Genomic DNA, 18,651 nt, shown 5'->3' with positions numbered 1-18,651 from the left:
GCAGGCTTCATGCCCAACGCCATGCAGAGTTCTTTCTCAGGACCCTGAGATCACGTCCTGAGCGGAAACCAAGAGTTGGACCCTTACCTGACTGAGCCACCCGGGTGCCTAGCTTTTTGCATTTTTAACTCGATAGATTAAAGTTACAATTACAGGTCTTAATGCTTTGTAATTTATTAAAATCTTTATTTTTTTCCCTGTTCTTCAAATTGGATACTATCTGTTGATCTATTTCAAGTTCACTGATGCTTTCCTTCATCACTTCTGTTTTGCTTGTAAATCGGTGTATTTTTCATTTCAGATATTGTATATTTTGGTTTTGTAATTTCAGTTGTTTCTTTTTTTATCGTTTTTATTTATCTTCAGATTTCCTATCTCTTTGTTTACTATGAGACTTCAGTAACGAACATTTTCCTTTATCTCACCGGCGCATCGTTACAGTAGCTGGTTTGAAATCTTTTTGTGCTAATTCTAGCCTGAGGGTCATCACACGGTTGCTCTTTGATGATGATCTTTTTTCTTGAGATTGGATCCCAAATTGCTGCTTGTTCCTACATCAAGTAATCTTGGGTTTTAACTTGGATGATGTGAATAGTATATCCTGGAAACTGTTTCTGTTTCATATTTCTCCAAAGAGTAGCTATTTTTGTTTTGACAGACAATGTGGTTGGAATAAAATTTCAAGCTCCATTTCTGGACAACTCAAACCTCAGTTCAATTTTTGCATCTTTATTTTATCCGTTTGCTTTTAACGGCAGCCGCGAGTATTTTTAATACACAGAAACAGTGACATTTCAGTCAGTTGTAAAGGGACGGACAGTGCAAATAAGACGGGCCGCCAGGCTGATCAGGTGAAGACAAGCGAAAGTAGACCCTTAATCTCAAACCAAATGTTGTCAACCTACATGGTAGCAACGATCCACGAATAATAATGTAAATTAAATTAACTCAAAAAATTTATGTTATGCAGTTTAAAAAGGGAGGTACCCTGACGTTATGTCAGGTTCCAAAGTTAATTTCTTAGGTTAGTGATATGGCAATTCAAGAAAGCATACCCATTTGTTTCTTGTTGATTTCTAATGTTTAAACGATATCAAAATTAAACAGATCTCTATATCAAGACATCAAATGATTTACTTAAAGTCCACATCTGAATTATATAACTCCTATAAAAGTGGAAATCTGTATCTTCAGTTATTACAAAGAGAGCACCCTAAGTCAACTTTATATATATATATAAAATTTTTGTCCTTTTGAAGGTTAGACAATTCATTGAGAACTTCCCCTCCCCGCCCTCGCAGTCTCCAGGTCACTTTTCTGTCTTGTGGCGCTTTTGTGCTAGCCCCGGAAGATGGCTAGGGGCAGGGGCGAGGCGTACTGCTCCATGGGGCTCAGGAGGTGGCTGTAGCTGTCTTGTTCGTGCTTTGCGAACACAGCTGGCAGGTTCAGCTCGTCCCGTAGTGCCTTCACCCAGGCCATCTTCTCAGTCTCCTTTCGCCCATAATTTTCCAGAAGGATCTGGCGCTGCAGACAGATCTGGAGGGGCCTGCTGCAGCTAGCTGCGTTTGTGGTCCTGGATGTCAGGGCCACTCTTGCCTGTCACACTGGGCTCCCCGAAGAGATCAAGGTAATCCTCCTGAATCTGGAAGAACTCCCCCATCTCCAGCAGGATCTTCTTGGCATTGGCATTTTTTAAAAAAGATTGTATTTATTTACTGGACACAGAAAGAGATCACAAGTAGGCAGAGAGGCAGGCAGAGAGAGAGGAGGAAGCAGGCTCCCCGCTGAGCAGAGAGCCCGATGCGGGGCTCGATCCCAGGACACTGAGATCATGACCTGAGCCAAAGGCAGAGGCTTAACCCACTGAGCCACCCAGGCGCGCGGCACTGGCATGTTTTTTTCTCCTCGTCACTACCTGTCACTACCTGTCATACATGACATACATGACGGCAGCTATAGGAAGATAGAACGAGTAGAAGGCTGTCTTGGACTTGACAGTAGATTATCCTTCTTTTCAATGAATCTGCCAAGATCCACATTGGCCCCGGGGGGCTGTGATGAGGTCCAGGGTGTGCCCAGGCTCCGTCTGCTAGGACCGCTGTAGGAGAAGCTCAAGAAGGCAGGATTGCCTCCAGCACTTCTCCTGGGTTGTCAAGGTGCTGCCTGCGGGTAGCATGGGCCACCCGGAGCCGGGAACACAATTGCTAAGGAGGTCCCGGAGTGCGGTGCTACTGCAGGCCGGCACCAGCAGACTTGGACAGCGCTGACTGTATGTCGGGAGCTGTTGGAGCCCAGGAAGCAGGGCGCCGAGAGCCTCTGGCAGGCCCCGACTGTGGGCTGGCGCGTGGAACCGCTGTAGGCATTCTTCCTCGTGTCAGATAACATCATGGGCTCACCCAGTCCCCGACGGGGCCAGATCTGCTGGCCTCGGAAGCCAGGCATAGGTTTGGATGCCATCAATGATGCTTTGCTTCTGGAAGCACGTATCTACCACCTGCTGAAGCCCCGGTGCTGGGAGCAGCCCTAGTACCGGAGCTTAAGTTATAATTCATTTTTGAAAGACACAACTAGGCATTGCATCCAGACAAGGGGAGGTTCAGCAAAAGATAAGATTGCATTTCACCCTACATGGTTTCTTGAATCTTTGAGGAAACCTTTTCCAGAAAAAAAATCTGTCCAATACCTCCTTTGTTTATCTGTCGAGAACTGGGTCCTATGACCCCCCCCCCTCCAAACCAGTTACTAAAAATCAGAAAATGGTCATTAATGATAGTAACTAATCAGGATTTATTCCCTGTCCTGTGATGAGAAATTGATACCCACATTGCCAGCACACTGTAAGGAGGTGGTGTGTAGGACAGTCACTTAACATCTGCCCAAACCCCTACAGTATTCTTAATTCATGCATGATAAGGAGTAGAACATAATGTTAAAAAACACTATCATATCAAATAAAAATGGTAAGATAATTCTTAAGTTACATGGTGTTTGCGCTCTATACACTTACCCTTACATAGGCATCCAAATAGAATAATTGATGAAAAAATTAAATAGAAGTGGGCATATTTTAAGTACATTTTTTAACCACATAGAGTGCAATGAGTACTACTGTTTCTTGCAACTAGAGACTTCTGGCATTAACAATTTGAAATTATGCAGAATTTTCTATTTTATGCATAGATTTCTGATTCTTTTGCTGACTCAAATACAGTTGAAAATGTTATTTAAAAAACACTGGATTCATCTAAATTTTGTTTTGATTCTAGTGTAGTTAACATGCAGTATGATATTAGTTTCAGGTGTACAATACAGTGATTCACCCATTCCAGTATTACTCAAAGCTCATCATGGTAAGTGTACTCTTAATCCCCTTCCCACCTTCCCTCTGGTAACCATCTGTTTGTTCTCTATAGTTGAGAGTCTGTTTTTTGGTTTGTCTCTTTCCTTCCCCTTTGTTATTTGTTTTGTTTCTTAAATTCCTCATATGACTGAAATCGTATGGTATTTGTCTTTCTCTGACTGGCTTGTTTCGCTTAGCATTATATGCTCTAGGTCTATCCATGTTGATGGATATATATATACTCTCTCTCTCTCTCTCTATATATATATATATATATACATATATATATATATATACACACACACCACATTTTCTTTATCCATTCATCTATTCATGGACACCTGGGCTGCTTTCATAATGTGGCTCTTAAAAATAATGCTGCATTAAACATAGGGGTACATATATCTTTTTGGATTACTGTTTCCCTTCTTTGTATAAATACCCAGTAGTGTGATTACTGGATTATATGGTAGTTCTGTATTTAATTTTTGAGAGACCTCTATACTGTCCGCCATGGTGCCTGTACCAGTTTGCTTTCCCACCAACAGTGCACAAGTGACCCTTTTTCTCCACATCCTTGCCAATACTTGTTTCTTTTGTTTCTTTTGTTTGTTTCTTTTGTTTCTTTTGTTTCTTGTTTCTTTTGTTTCTTATTTTAACCATTCTTATAGGCGTGAGGTGATATCATTTGTGGTTTGATTTGCATTTCCCTGATGCTGAGTGATGTTGAGTATCTTTTCATGTGTCTGTTGGCCAGCTGCATGTCTTCTTTGGAGAAATATCTGGTCATGTTTTCTGCCCATTGTTAATTGGATTATTTGGGGTTTTGGTGGTGTAATCTTTTTGTCTCGTGATGAGAACTTTTGAGATCTCTGAGCAACTTTCAAACATACAACACAATATAGTCATAATACCGCATTGTTAATGATAGTCAACACTCTGCATTGCATCCCTAGGACTTGTTTATCTTATAACTGAAAGTTCATATTTTCTGGAAACCTTCTCGCATTTTGCCCACTCCATTCACCCACTCATCTATTAATGGACACTTAGGTAGTTTCCATCTCGGCTATCGTAATGTTGTAGAACAAGGGAATGGTGATATCTTCTTGAGATAGTGATTTTGTTGACTTCATAAAAATACCCAGAAGTGGAACTGCTGTGTCCTATGGTAGTTCTATTTTTAACTTTTTGAGAAAGCTCCATACTATTTTCCGTAGGGTTTGCACCAGTTTACATTCCCACCAACAATGCACAAGGGTTCTCTTTTCCACATCCTCACCAATACTTGTTATTTTGTGCTTTTTTGATAATGACTATTCTAACAGGTGTGACGTAGTAACTTATTGTCTTTTCAATATGCACTTCCTTGACGATGAGTGATGTTGAGCTCCTTCTCACGTATCTGTTGGCTATTTGTATAAAGATTTTATTTTTAAGTGACTTTTACACCTAACATGGAGCCAAACCTATAGCTCTAAGATCAAGAGTTGCGTGCTCTACTGACTGAGCCAGCCAGGCACCCCTGTGTTGGCTATCTTTATGTCTTTAGGAGAATGTCTATTCAGTTCTCTGCTCATTTTAAAACTCCGATTGTTAGTGTTTTTTTGGCTACTGAGTTGTACGGATTCTTTATATATCTCGGATATTAACCCACTGTCTTACATGTGGTTTGCATACATTTTCTTTCATTCCATAGGTTGTCTTTTAATTTTGTTGATGTAGAAAAGATTTTTAGTTTAATGCAGTCCCATTGTTTATTTTTGCTTTTGGTGTCAAATCCAAAAAATCATTGCCAAGATTAATGTCAAGGAGACTACCCCCTGTGTTTTCTTTGAGGATTTTTATGGTTTCAGGTCTTAATAAGTTCAAATCTTTTATTCATTTTGAATTGATTTTTCTGTATGATATAAAATGGAGTCCAGTTTCATTCTTTTGCACGTGGTTGTCCAATTTTCCCATGCCCTCTATTGAAGAGACTGCCCCATTATATATTCCTGGCTCCTTTGTCATATGTAATTGATCATATGCATTATTTCTGAGCTATTTTATTCATTGATCTGTATGCTGTTTTCATGTCAATATATACTGTCTCACTTACTATAGTCTTATAATATAGTTTGAAATCAGGAAGTGTGATGCCTCTCCAGCTTTCTTCTTTCTCAAAATTGCTTAGGCTGTTTAGGGTCTTTGTAGATCCATACTTGTTTTAGGATTATTCTATTTCTGTGAAAAAGGCCACTGGAATTTTGTTAGAGATGGTGTTGAATCTGTAGATTTCTTTGGGTAGCATGGGCATTTTAACAATATTAATTTTTTTTAAAGATTTTATTTATTTATTTGATAGACAGAGATCACAAGTAGGCAAAGAGGCAAGCAGAGAAAGAAGGGGGGAAGCAGGCTCCCTGCTGAGCAGAGAGCCCGATGCGGGGCTCGATCCCAGGACCCTGAGATCATGACCTGAGCTGAAGGCAGAGGCTTAGCCCACTGAGCCACCTGGGCGCCCCAACAATATTAATTTTTACATAGTGCCTGGCTGGCTCAGTCAGCGGAGCATGCGACTCTTGATTTCAAGGTTGTGAGTTTGAGCCCCACGTTGGATGTAGAGATTACGTAAACACAAAACCATAAAAAATTAAGTCTTCCAATATGTGAACATGGAATATCTTGCCATTTATTTGCGTCGTCTGTTTCCATCAAAAGCGTCTTATAGTGTTCATTGTATAGGTCTTTTACCTCCTTGGTTAGATTTATTCCTAGATATTTTTCTTTTTTTTTTTTTTTTTAGTTTTTTTGTTTGTTTGTTTTGTTTCATTTTGTTTTTGTTTTTGTAATCTCTACACCCAGTGTGGGGCTCAGACTCACGACCCTGAGATCAAGAGCTGCATACTTTACTGACTGAGCCAGTCAGGTGCCCCCAGTTATTTTATTCATTTTGATGCTAGTGTAAACAGAATTGCTTTTTAAATTTATCTTTCTGGTAGTTCATTATTAGTGTATAGAAATCCCACAAATTTCTGTATATTGACCTTATATCCTGCAGCTTTACCACATGCGTTTATTTATTCTAACAGTTTTTTTGTGGATACATTTAGTTTTCTATATATGGTATCATGTCAGCGGCAGATAGTGACAGTTCTGCCTCCTTTCCGACGCAGATGCCTTGCCTTATTGCTGTGGCTAGAATTGCTAATACTGTGATGAATGCGAGCGGCGAGATCGTGCATCTTCATCTTGATTGATTGTGGATGTTGAACCATCCTTGCATCCCTGAAAGAAATCCCATTTGGTCAGAGTATATGATCCGTTTAATGTATTGTTGAATTTGGTTTGCTCTGTTTTGTCAAGGATCTTTGCTATGTTCATCAGGGATATTAACCTATATTTTTCTTTCCCTGTAATGTCTGGTTTTGGTATCAGGGTAATGCTGGCCTCTTATAATGAGTTTGGAAGTATTCTCTTCTATTTTTTTTTTTTTAAGATTTTATTTATTTATTTGTCAGAGAGAGAGGGAGAGAGAGCTAACGAGCACAGGCAGGCAGAGTGGCAGGCAGAGGCAGAGGGAGAAGCAGGCTCCCTGCTTCTCCGAGCAAGGAGCCCGATGCGGGACTCGATCCCAGGACGCTGGGACCATAACCTGAGCCAAAGGCAGCCACCCAACTAACTGAGCCACCCAGGTGTCCCTCTCTTCTATTTTTTGGAAGAGTTTGAGAAGAACTGGTATTCCTTAAATGTTTGGTAGACTCACTCATGAAACCATCTGGTCCTGGCCTTTTGTTTATTGAATTAGTAATCAAATACCTCTTAATGTACTTACTAGTAGTTGGTCGGTTCAGAGTCTCTGTATCTTCATGATTCAGTCTTGTACGTTGTGTGTTTCTAGGAAGGTATCCATTTCTTCTAGGTCGTCTAATTTGTTGGGATATAATTGTTTATTGCAGTTTCTTATCCTTTTATTTCTGTGATTTCAGTTGTAATGTATCCTCTTTCTTTTCTAATTTTATTTCTTTGACTCCTTTTTTTCTTGGTGAGTCTAGCTAAAGATTTATTTATTTGTTTTAAAAAAAAAACCCACTCTTAGTTTCACTGATCTTTTCTATCGTCTTCTTAGTTACTGATTAACTTATTTCCATTCTGATGGAACTTGCTATTTTCTTCCTTTTACTAACTTTCAACTTTGTTCTCCCCCATCCCCAAGTTTCTTGAGGTATAAAGTTAGGTTGTTTGAGCTTTTTCTTATTTCTTAATATAGGTGTTTTCAGTACAAACTTCCCACTTAGCACTGCTTTTGCTGCATCCTTTAAGTTTTGGTATTTTGTAGTTCCATTTTCATTTGTCTCAAGATACTTTGCTTCTTTGGAGAAGTATCACTGCCATGTCTTCAAGGTCGCTGACCCTTGCTTCTACTTCATCTGGTCTTCTTTTGAACCCCTCTATTGAATTTTCATTTTAGTTATTGTATTCTCAGCTCTGATTTTTGTTTGGCATTTCCTTATCTTTTTCTATCTATGTTTTGAATTCTCACTTTATGCTTGCGTTGATCTCCTGGCCTTAGTGAACATCTTTATGACTGTTATTTTGAACTCTTACCCCATTTCATTAAGGTCTTTTTCTGGGGTTTTATCTTATTCTTTCATTTGGAACGTATTCCTGTTTCTTCATTTCTTTAACTCTCTGTGTTGGTTTCTGAGCATTAGATAAAACAGCCACCTCTCCTAGTCTTCACAGAGTGGCCTTGTGTAGGAGATGAAACTCCTCATTCAACCCTCCCCTAGCTCTTTGTTGTCTTTCAAACCTATGTGGTTGTCCAGTCAGCTCTCTTCATCCTTTGTGGCTCCTAGGAGTTGAGGGTGTGTGAAGACCTGTCAGTGTCCCAAAGGGGAGGATCTCAATCATCACCTAGATGATGCTGGTGGGGCAGAAGGAAAAAAAAGGACTATCTTGCTGTTTTGGCTGCCGACTGGTGTACGAGTGGCGTCGGTATGGGGCGTCTGATGGAATTCTGCCCCGGCTGTGGGTCGTCTTGATGATCCTGCAGCCTTGACGGGTGATAAGCATCTCCCAGCCTTGTGGACTAGAGACCCGCATCCCGGAGAATTCATCTTGTATCAGTGCCCCAAAGGCCTTCTGCCAACACCTGCTCCCCTGTGCAGATCATCTGCAACTTAGAGGGTTTCCGCTGAGTGACCACCCCCGCTGCAGGGCCCCCATGACTTGTGCATATCCTTGCCGTCGGTCGCTGACTGGCTGCACCCAGCTTGCACTCTGGAGGGTTGCTTCCTGCTTGCCCAGGGATCGCAGCGCAGCTTTGGCCTGGGTAAACCAACAACCTCTTCCGCGGTGGGTGGGCTAAGTTCTCCAAGGACGTCTGACCCCTAGCACTGGGGAGGGGGACTGTTTCCAAGTTCGTCTTTCCTTGAGTACTCTCCCTTTGCTCAGGGTAATCAACTTTCTTTATATCTTATAGACACTCATTGGAGTTTAATAATTCTTTATATTAAACTTACCCTGTTCAATCCACTGGGTCAGGGAGTGGCAATACTCATGTTTTAGCAAGACAGAGCTGCTCTTCCAATGACGGAATATCAGAGGGGGACTTAGAGAATGAGGTAGGAATAAACGAGCCCGTTCCTTCATTTGGAACCTTTTTTCTTACATAATTTTGACTTCAGGGTTTTGAAACTTGACATTTTTGTGTCATAAGCTACACTATCAAATCAGTACCAAGAGAAATTCTACCTCTCCTATGTAGCACGAGACTTAGGAAGGGGCAACAGAAATCTGGAGGAGGGCCCCACTGACAAGGTGAGCTGTGATTTCAGGTGAGCCGATGTCACGGCAGGGCTTCAGGTTGCTGACATCGTGCAGCAGGTCGATGCCTACACTACAGGACAAGTAGTATAGTTGGGCCTGAATATGTGCTTAGCATGTTCAAATTTAAAGCCTGTCTAGAAGACAGTGAGCAGAAAAAAAAAAACCAAAAACCTGTATCATAACTGTGGGGATGATATAAAAATAGTGGGGACGATATTAACTCCTAATGATGTAGTTAATGAGTAAACATGACAGGGCTTTGAATTCTGGGATTGTTATTACATAAATTCATGTTAGTCTTTCTGTGATGATAATAAAAACTGTACAAATGGTTGGTATCAGGACCACTCAGGGAACTTATACAGGTGCAGACTCCTAGCCTTCATGGTGGTGTCTCAGCAGTGGGTACTTTTAAAAAGATTTATTTATTTGAGAGAGAGAGAGAGAACGAGAGCGAGCACACACGAGGGAGGCACAGAGGGAGAGAATCCCGAGAAGACTCCCGGTTGAGCGCAGAGCCCGGTGTGGGGCCGGCTCTCACGACCTGTGAGATCATGACCTGAGCTGAAATCATGAGTCGGACGCTTAACTGACTGACCCACCCAGGTGCCCCTGCTACGGGCATTTTTAACAAGTACTCCTGTGACTCCAACGCACAGTATTTTGGAGAAACTGTGATTTAGTGTCTGAATGAGCTTCCGTAAGAAAAGTGAAATTTTGTTTGGAAATAAGAATAAGAAAATTGTTCATGTGTTCCTGATTTTAAAATGGCCTTTATCATTTTATCCCATGCTTCATCCCAGAGTTAAGGCAACAAGGAATACCTTGTCCCCAGTACACTATTTCTTTGATGAACCGTCCTTCCCATCTGTCTGGTCATTTTACGCTTTGCTGGGAATGGAGAAGGTCTTTGAGGCTGAAGTTCTTCCTTTTTCTTGCCAGTAATAAGGTGAATAAGACTCATGCTCTTCTAAAGGAAAAAAAAAAATCCAACCTAATAGAATAAACCCAATAATGTGGAAAATTAAAGACAAGTAAATTTGGAACCACTTTAGAATAAAAAGTCAACATTCTCCCCTATCCAGGGGGAAAAAAAAAAAACACCCTATATCTTGGTAAAAGATACTTAAAATATAAGCTTAAGGTAGTGATCATATTAGGAACAACTATGATCTTTTTTTTTTTTTTGAAGATTTTATTTATTTATTTGACAGAGATCACAAGTAGGCAGAGAGGCAGGCAGAGAGAGAGGAGGAAGGAGGCTCCCCGCAGAGCAGAGAGCCCGATGCAGGCCTCGATCCCAGGACCCTGAGATCACAACCTGAGCCGAAGGCAGAGGTTTAAGCCACTGAGCCACCCAGGCTCCCAGGAACAACTATGATCTTAACTTTTACACTCAGAAGTGACTGTAGATCGGGTATCAACAGCAGCATAATGGGAAAACTGGGGTGTACCAGGCTGGTTCCTCTGATGTCTCTTTTGCATGTCTCAAGGCCCCCACTCCTCACTTTAACAGATTCTCAGGGGTTGATCCATGCTTGCTAATCTTCAAGTTTGGAGACAGGTTGTGCAAAACAAAACCAAAAACGCTCCCCTTCAGCACAGGGAAAAACATTTGGTTTCGACAGTGTCTCTTGGAAAACCTCAGACACTTTCACTGGGTCTGCACTCTCCGGGGCTGAGCAGCCGCCGCAGGGAACAAAACAGCGGAGAAAGCCCTGCATCAGCCTGCGTGGAGCAACCTGCCCGGAACTTCTCACGCAGCCCAGGAAGTTGGAGGCCTCCCAGTTTCGTGGCAGGACCTTGTCCTTCCTTAGAACGTCACAGCTTTCTTGAGCACCGGCATGGGGACGATTGCAAGGCCATCCCCCCACCCAGCACTTCCGATGGGACCTGGTAAAACAGACCATTATTGACTGTGATCAGACATCCTTGAAGTCTCGACCAACAACAAGCTCAGGGTTGATTTGCGTATGATCTTGGCCGAAGATACTGTTGGGAAGAAAAAGGATGACTTCTACTGTAGATGACTGCTTGTTTTTGTTGCTGTTGTTGTTTTTAAAGATTTTATTTCTTTGAGAGAGAGACAGAGCACAAGCAAGGGGGAGAGGCAGAGAGAGAGGGAGGAGCAGACTCCCCGCTGAGCAGGGAGCCCGATGTGGGGCTCATTCCCAGGACCCTGGGATCATGACCTGAGCTGAAGGCAGACACTTAACCGACTGAGCCACCCAGGCGCCCCTTGATGATTGTTTTTAATAGTGGAAAGGGAATGCAAAATAGGAAAGGGATAGAGAACAGGCCTGCTGTTGAGCTAAAGGCATTTAAAAATTATAATGAAAATTACATTAGTGGTTTTCTTTTTGTCAAGCAAAGGTCAAGTCCTGCTACAGTAAATACCACGTCTCCTAAGAATTAGTCTTCAGAGTTGCACTTGATACCTCCCTCATTTCATGTAACGACAGAAAAACATTTCAGTGTAGCAGATATGGTGTCCTAGGCGTGTATGTGATTTTGGGTGCTTGTTTCATGGCAAGCAGCAGCATCTGCTACTCTGAGGGTCACTTACTTCGACATTCGTAAATTAGAAAAGTGGTTGAAAAGGACTTGCAAAGTGTCCCCGGTCAAATTCTTCTGAAGAATTATTTTGGAGATAGTTGGGAATGTGGGCAGCCCCAGAATCCCCCCGAGGAATTTCACTGGGAGTAGCTGAAGACATTTACTGGCTGCCTCCCACGTGGTCTGGTGGAAGGAGTCACTCAGGATCAACAAGACACAGTTAATTACCAACTAGAGGTGACCCGGGGCTCCTGTGTTGGTCTGAGTCTGAAGAAATGTCAGATGCGCTCTTGTTCTCTACCTCAAATGACCATGTGGCGTGGCTGCTGAGTGCTGCCCCAGGTTCCACTGAGTCCCTGGGAAATGGGACCTCTGGTTGTAAGAGAGAAGCTTTTGACAACATTCCTGGGGCACAGAGGTGCTGTCTTCCTGTATCAATGGGAGTCAGCGCCTAACCTCTAAGAAGGAAAGAACAGCTTTGGTTGGTTGCTCACAAGAAATGTCTGGGTGGCCTGTTGGCTCTAAGCTCATCAAAAGACATCTGTATTCGGGACCAAAACTATAGTTTCGAAGTTCTTAACCAGGAGATACAGTTCATTAAGTAATTAAAATGTGCGAGGGGAGAAAAGGGCATCTGGTCTCATGTACGTTTCACTCGTCGGTTCTCTAGTGCTTGCAGACCGCATTGGCAGAGGCGGCCACCAGCCGTGGGTCAAGCACGTGTGACAACAACTAAACCAAAGCCTAGGATGCGCCACCACCTGCTGTAAGGGTGAGGCTGCTGCTGATGGCATAGGCTGGCCACTGGCCCCAGCCTCCTCCCACCTCCTAGTCTGTTTGAATAGACTTACAACTTGGGCTCTAGAGTACCCTCCAAAAAGTCATTATTGGGAAGCAAAATCATAGTCTTAGATGCATCGTGCAAATGTCAGGTCGATAGTGCAGAATCAGTCTTCAGATATTAAGAAGGCTGTTTTTAACGGTGGTCGATAGGCTTGACAATTTAGGAAAACTTTTTTTTTTTAAAGATTTTATTTATGTATTTGACACACACAGAGAGAGAAAGCGCAAGTAGACAGAGAGGCAGGCAGAGAGAGAGGGGTAAGCAGGCTCTCTGCTGAGCAGAGAGCCCGATGCAGGGCTCGATCCCAGGACCCTGAGATCATGACCTGAGCCGAAGGCAGAGGCTTAGTCCACTGAGCCACCCAGGCGCCCAGAAAAACTTTTTTAAAAGCATCATTAAAACATAAAGTCTTAAGAAAAAACAGGGGGGTGGAGGGGGGAGCACTTGGGTGGCTCAGTCAGTTAAGTGTCTGCCTTTGGCTCAGGTCGTGGTCCTGGAGTCCCAGAATCCAGTTCCGCATCCGGCTCCCTCTCACTCTGACCCTCCTGCCTCTTGTGCCCTCTCTCTCTCTCTCAAATAAATGAATAAAATCTTAAAAAAAAAAAAAGAGTATCATTAAAACAGCCTCATAGTTTAGCTCTTAAAATAGGTTACATTTAGCCCAAATCCCATGCAGAAGGACAGCATGAGTTTACTTTTGGATTGGTTTGGTTTCTGACTTTCCTCATATACAGGTCGGAGAGCTGTCATCCTTGTTAGTAACATGGAGCTTTATCTCCCCACCACGGTGATAATGCCATGAAACTCTAGGAAATGATGTGATAGCCGTGTTTCACAAAACCTTTGTCCTGGGCAAGCTGTAGTGTTCCAGTTGGTTATAGAAGGAGAGTGGTGATGACTGGCAGCAGTGGAAACAGGGATTCCCCATCACAAATTTTAACACGAACGCAGAAGCTCTGTTCATATGTGTATACATAAGACCGACAAGCCAAGGGTTGAAGAAAAAAACAGGAGTCTCCACGCTGAATGTGACTATCTTTGGAATTCTTCATTTCATTAAGGTTTTCACAAAATACAAAGCTCAAACACAATTGTCTACGTCCACCACAAAACAGAATCAGATAAGTGGTTAGCACACAAACATAACGATCTTTTTCATTTTAAAAAATATAAATAACAATGTTCAAGGTTTTACAGTTTTCTCCTGTGTGTGTGTGTTTTTAAGGCTTTATGTTGCAGACCCTTCATGACACAAGTGAGTACTTGTAGCTGTCGTCAGGACACACCGCCCACAAGCAAGGAAGGCCACTGTGGATACATTCCTGAGCGTTACACACACTCATCTGCGTTGCCTCCGCCTGTTCAGAACTAAACAATCAGACGCCTCCGATCAGTTCTCACAGTTTCACTGATTTTCCTTCTACTAGAAAGTGAGACTAGAAAGGGGTAAGTTCCCAGCAGCATTCGAGCTCTCAGATCAGTCATGGAGGGCGAGAAGGAAAGACAGGCTTTTTCCTGGATAGAATTTTTTTCCTTTTATCCAGAAAAACCCCAATGACCCATACAGTTTAAACAGTGATTTGCACTAAGACAGTTTTCAGATTAAATAGTGTTGAGAGAAAGGGTGATCTTTTGGTTGGGTCTTTTGGACGAGGTTAAAGTGGAGAGGTTAACGCCGGGAAAACCCCACTCACCGCACAGCCCCCAGCAGGAGCCGTCTCGCTCTCGAGGTCTGGGGGCAGAGCCAAGGCCCCCGCCTTGGGGATGAAATCCGAGGGGAGACTCTCCAGCAGACACTTGACTTGTTCCTGGCCCAGCTTGATCTTGTCGTCCAGCTTGCGCTGCTCGATGAGGAGTGTTGACTTCATTTTCACGAAATGCTGGTAGTCCTGGAGTTGCTCCTCGGAGAGGTAGTTGGCCAGGATGTCCAACACCACACGTTCCCTTCGGTCCAGGTTCTCCTTGAGCTCCCGGGCATCCTCGTGCTGTCCGGCCAGGACCTTCCTCTTCTCACTCAGAGAGCTCTGCCAGGGCGAAGCAAACAGGTCAGCCAAGGGCGAGGTGGGGGAAGGCAGCTGCCTGCGGAGACACCTTTCCCGACTGTGAAACGGGCAGGTTTCCACGTCCGTTGCCGCTCTAGAGTCAGGAGACTTTGAAAATCAGTTTAATACCTTCTGTTGCAAGCATACAGATCTCAACTTGTCCGTCATACAGCAGCTTTAGGAGAGCGGACAATAAACTGGCTGGGGTAAAAGCTTCACTTGGGGCTTCTAGATTTAAAAGGACAATCAGTGACTCCACTGACATGAATACTTAGGGGTTACAGGTACCCCTAAGAGTGGTCCCAAGCACAGAGATACAAAGCAGGATGGTGGTTGACAGCTTGGGGGCAGGGGTGAATGGAGCTGTTTCATGGATACAAAGTTTCAGTTTTGCAAGAACAATTCTAGAGCTCAGTTGCACAGCAACGTGAATAAACCCAACACTGCGGAGCTGAACACTTCAAAATGGCTAAGAAGGCACATTTTAGGTTATGTGTAGTTTACCATGATAAAAAACTGAAGAGGGTTGAAAAAAGACCAATCTTCAAGCTACTTTGAGTATTTACAAGTATTTGCATTTATAGCGGTTCAAAAAGTGTAGACACCAGCAGCAGCATCTCGGGAGAATTTGTTAGAAATGCACATTTTCAGGCCCTGACCTACTGCATCTAAAGGTTGGGACCCAGAAAGCTGTTTCAGCCTCCCGGGTGACGATTCTTCTGCAGCTGGAGATTGAGAACCTCTGCCCTGAGCCACAAATAACACTGGGAATGTCCTATTTCCCATATCTAAAGAAATCTGTTTCTAGTTTTCAGGCCTCTGAGTCAAACATGAGAAGAGTTCTATTTAACAATGATTTCATATTCTGAGCATTTCTTATATAAACCCAGGGGGAAGGTAGCAAGTTATCTTTAGGGCTAATTTACTTTATAATAATCTTTAACATGGCTTTTTTTTTTTTAAAAGATTTTATTTATTTGACAGACAGAGATCACAAGTAAGCAGAGAGGCAGGCAGAGGGAGAGGAGGAAGCAGGCTCCCTGCTGAGCAGAGAGCCCGATGCCTGGCTCGATCCCAGGACCCTGGGATCATGATCTGAGCTGAAGGCAGAGGCTTTAACCCACTGAGCCACCCAGGCGCCCTAGACTTTTTCTGTTTGGAAAAAAGACATCTTCCTTTTCATGTAATGTGTAGGAGAAATAAATGGGAAGTCCCTGATGGCACTGAACGAGAGAGCTGTAGATAGGAGATGGAGCCAGAAAGCAAAGAAGCGTCCTAATGGCTGGGGCACTTGTCAACTTCTGGCGTAAATATTTAGGTACAGTAGTCACAGCCCTGTTGATGGTCTCACTTCTCTTGGTGAGTTCCCTGAGGGCAGGGATCTGTCTGCTTTGCTCCCAGTCGCATCCCATGAGCCCAGTGGCATACGTTAGACACCCAGCATTTGCCGTAAAGCAATGGAGTGAGCAGGTGGGGGCGCCTGGTGGCTCAGTCGGTGAAGTGTCTGCCTTCAGCTCAGGTCATCATCTCAGGGTCCAGGGATCGAGTCCCGTGTCAAGCTCCCAGCTTAGCGGGGAGTCTGCTTCTCCCCTGCCTCTGCCCCCTCCTTGCTTGTGCGCGCTCTCTCTCAATTATATATATATATATATATATATATATATATATATATATATATATATATGAATGATTTTTTAAAAAGAGGAGTAGGTGAAGAATGCTCTGTAGCTAAGGAATTAAGTTCAACCTAGTGAATAAAACGTGGGTCTGCGGCAGGACCCCTCATATCTGGGCTCTGTCACTCGCTGGCCTGTTTCGAGGACTCAGGAGCCCGCCGATGACACGTGGAAGCCCGCCCGTGCTGGGCAAAGACGCAGGCCGCGGAGATCACCCGGTGTCGCCGCCACGCTTACCCCTGCCCGCTTCCCCCAGCAGGGGGCGCAGTGGGGACACCTGGGTGCACCTTCACGGAGGGCCTGCAGCCCCGCAAAACACTGGCAGGTTCCCTGGACCTGGAGCCCTCGTTCCCGTGCCCTCTCCTCAGTCCCAGTGGTTCTCTGTCCCCCTCTCTTTCTCTAATATCAGCCCCCACCGTGCTGTTGTCCCTTCCTTTTCCTGGGATAGAAAGGAAGGAGAGAAACCCTGGTCCCTGGGCTTTCACTTTCCTAACTAAGCATTCCCTGAGCCCCAAGTGTCAGCCTTCCCTTTGGGCGTGCAAGACGCCTGCTTCTGTGTTCCCTGGTAACGTGTACTCGGGCTCTCTCTCCGCCCCCGAGACTGTAATCTTCTCCAGGGAAGGGGTCTGTTTGGACACGGCTTCCGAGGGAAAAACGGGCTGCCCCGGAGCCCCGCGCCACCTACCCTTTCCTCCCGGCTGGCATCCTCGCCGAGGCCGCTCAGGACGTTCTCCACGCGGGCCAGGCGCCCCGAGAGGGACAGCAGCAGGTTGACCACCTTGTCCAAGTCCCCGATGAACATCTTGTACTTGTCAAACTCGTTGGGCTTGCAGAGCCCCCGGATCAAGGCCTCCACCTCTTCCCCCAAGGCGTTATTGAGCTTGATGTCCGCCAGCAGACTCCCTTTCGCTTCCCGGAGGGTCTCAAGCTTGTGGGTGAGGCTCCCAATGAGCTCGGCCTGTGATGACAGAGCAGACACACAGCGAAGGCTGGTCAGTGGCGTTGTCAGTGCAGGGAGGATTGACCTCTCCCCGCCGCAACCTGTCTTCGGGGCTCAGCTGAAGGTCCCCTGATCTGTAGGGACCGCCCCCAACGCTAGGCCACAATATTTTTTCCTTTCCCTGAATGTCTACAACTGCCTTTCTCTGAATCTTTCACTTGACTACAATCATCTCGTAACGTGTCGCAGTCGTCATGCCACATGCGGTGCTGCCTTCCCATGGGCTTGTTAACTCAGTTCTGAAAGGCTTTCCAAGACATGCCCTCTTTCCATCCTGACAACAATACCATAGGCAAATAGGGTAAATGTTTCTTGTTTTACAGGTAGAGAAGCCAAGAGTGGAAGGAATTAAGGGTCCAAGAGCTGCGCAGACTACTAACGCTAGTTACCATCAACGAGAGCAGTTACTATGTGCCAGGAATCACACATGGACCGTCTCCTTCAGTCACCCCAACAGTGGCGCTGGAGGGACTCTTTTATCCACAAGTGCAAGCAGAAGAAACACACTTAGGTGAGGGGACGGGCCGAGATGCACGTACCATCAAGGGGCTTCCCCGAACTCAAGTCAGCCTGCTTTTAGCAGCGACCTTGTACGTCTGCCCTCGTAAATATTCACTGAGACCTTTATCAGAAGTCGGCCCCATGATCTCTCCACTGCACTGTCTTCAGTTGCCTGAGCTGTATAATTTGCCATCTTTATTGCAAATTTCTACACGTGCAGAACAATTCAGCAAATATCCGATATATTTAACTGAAGGAATGAAGTACAGGTCTTAGGGGTTTCAAGTTTGACAACATTTTTTTTTTTTTAAAGATTTTATTTATTTGACAGAGAGAGAGAGAACGCACAAGTAGGCAGACAGGCAGGCAGAGAGAGGGGGAAGCAGGCTCCCCGCTGAGCAGGGAGCCCGATGCGGGGCTCGATCCCAGGACCCTGAGATCATGACCTGTGCCAAAGGCAGAGGCTTAAACCATTGAGCCACCCAGGCGCCCCATGTCTGACGACATTTCTATTAAATGTCTACTACTTTGCTACAAGAAAAATTAAACTTTGTGATTTTTTAAATTAGGCTTTTGTTTTTCTCTTAGCCTAAGGTAGCCAGATGGAGAAAGAACATAATCTTTTTTTGGTTAAAACCTATTTCTTTAGTGACGCCTGGGTGGCTCAGTTGGTGAAGCATCTGCCTTCGGCTCAGGTCATGATCCCAGGTCCTGAGATTGAGTCCTGCATCGGGCTCCTTGCTCAGCAGGGAGCCCGTTTCTCCCTCTGCCTGCCGCTGCCCCTCCTTGTGCTCTCTCTCTGACAAATAAATAAATAAAATCTTTAGGAAAAAAAACCCTACTTCTTTAACCACTAAAATGGTTCTAGCTCAAAAAAATTT

The 18,651-nt window shown here is 44.3% G+C and overlaps 1 protein-coding gene and 1 pseudogene across 3 annotated transcripts in view; both read right to left on the bottom strand.

The window, feature by feature from the left end:
- Nucleotides 1-1,338: 1,338 nt before the first annotated feature.
- On the bottom strand, nucleotides 1,339-2,176 carry LOC308338389 (farnesyl pyrophosphate synthase-like; annotated as a pseudogene). The gene is made up of 2 exons: nucleotides 1,935-2,176; nucleotides 1,339-1,715 (listed from the first exon to the last, which is right to left on the bottom strand). The product of its transcript is annotated as a farnesyl pyrophosphate synthase-like (transcript).
- Nucleotides 2,177-13,583: 11,407 nt separating this feature from the next.
- SHROOM3 (shroom family member 3) overlaps nucleotides 13,584-18,651 on the bottom strand; it is a 187,765-nt gene continuing 182,697 nt past the window's right edge. For both annotated transcript variants that reach the window (XM_080831140.1, XM_080831141.1), the window contains exons 9-10: nucleotides 16,955-17,227; nucleotides 13,584-14,578 (exon numbers count right to left, since the gene is read on the bottom strand). In XM_080831140.1, the coding sequence (XP_080687266.1) occupies nucleotides 14,210-14,578; nucleotides 16,955-17,227 (642 nt within the window). In that variant the 3' untranslated portion in view covers nucleotides 13,584-14,209. The remainder of the gene's footprint in view (nucleotides 14,579-16,954; nucleotides 17,228-18,651) is intronic.

Source organism: Martes martes (assembly GCF_963455335.1).
Source record: "Martes martes genome assembly, chromosome: 2".
In the NCBI taxonomy this organism is placed as follows: domain Eukaryota; kingdom Metazoa; phylum Chordata; class Mammalia; order Carnivora; family Mustelidae; genus Martes; species Martes martes.
The sequence above is the reverse complement of the archived record's forward strand: the minus strand, read 5'-3'. Positions and strand labels throughout refer to the sequence as shown.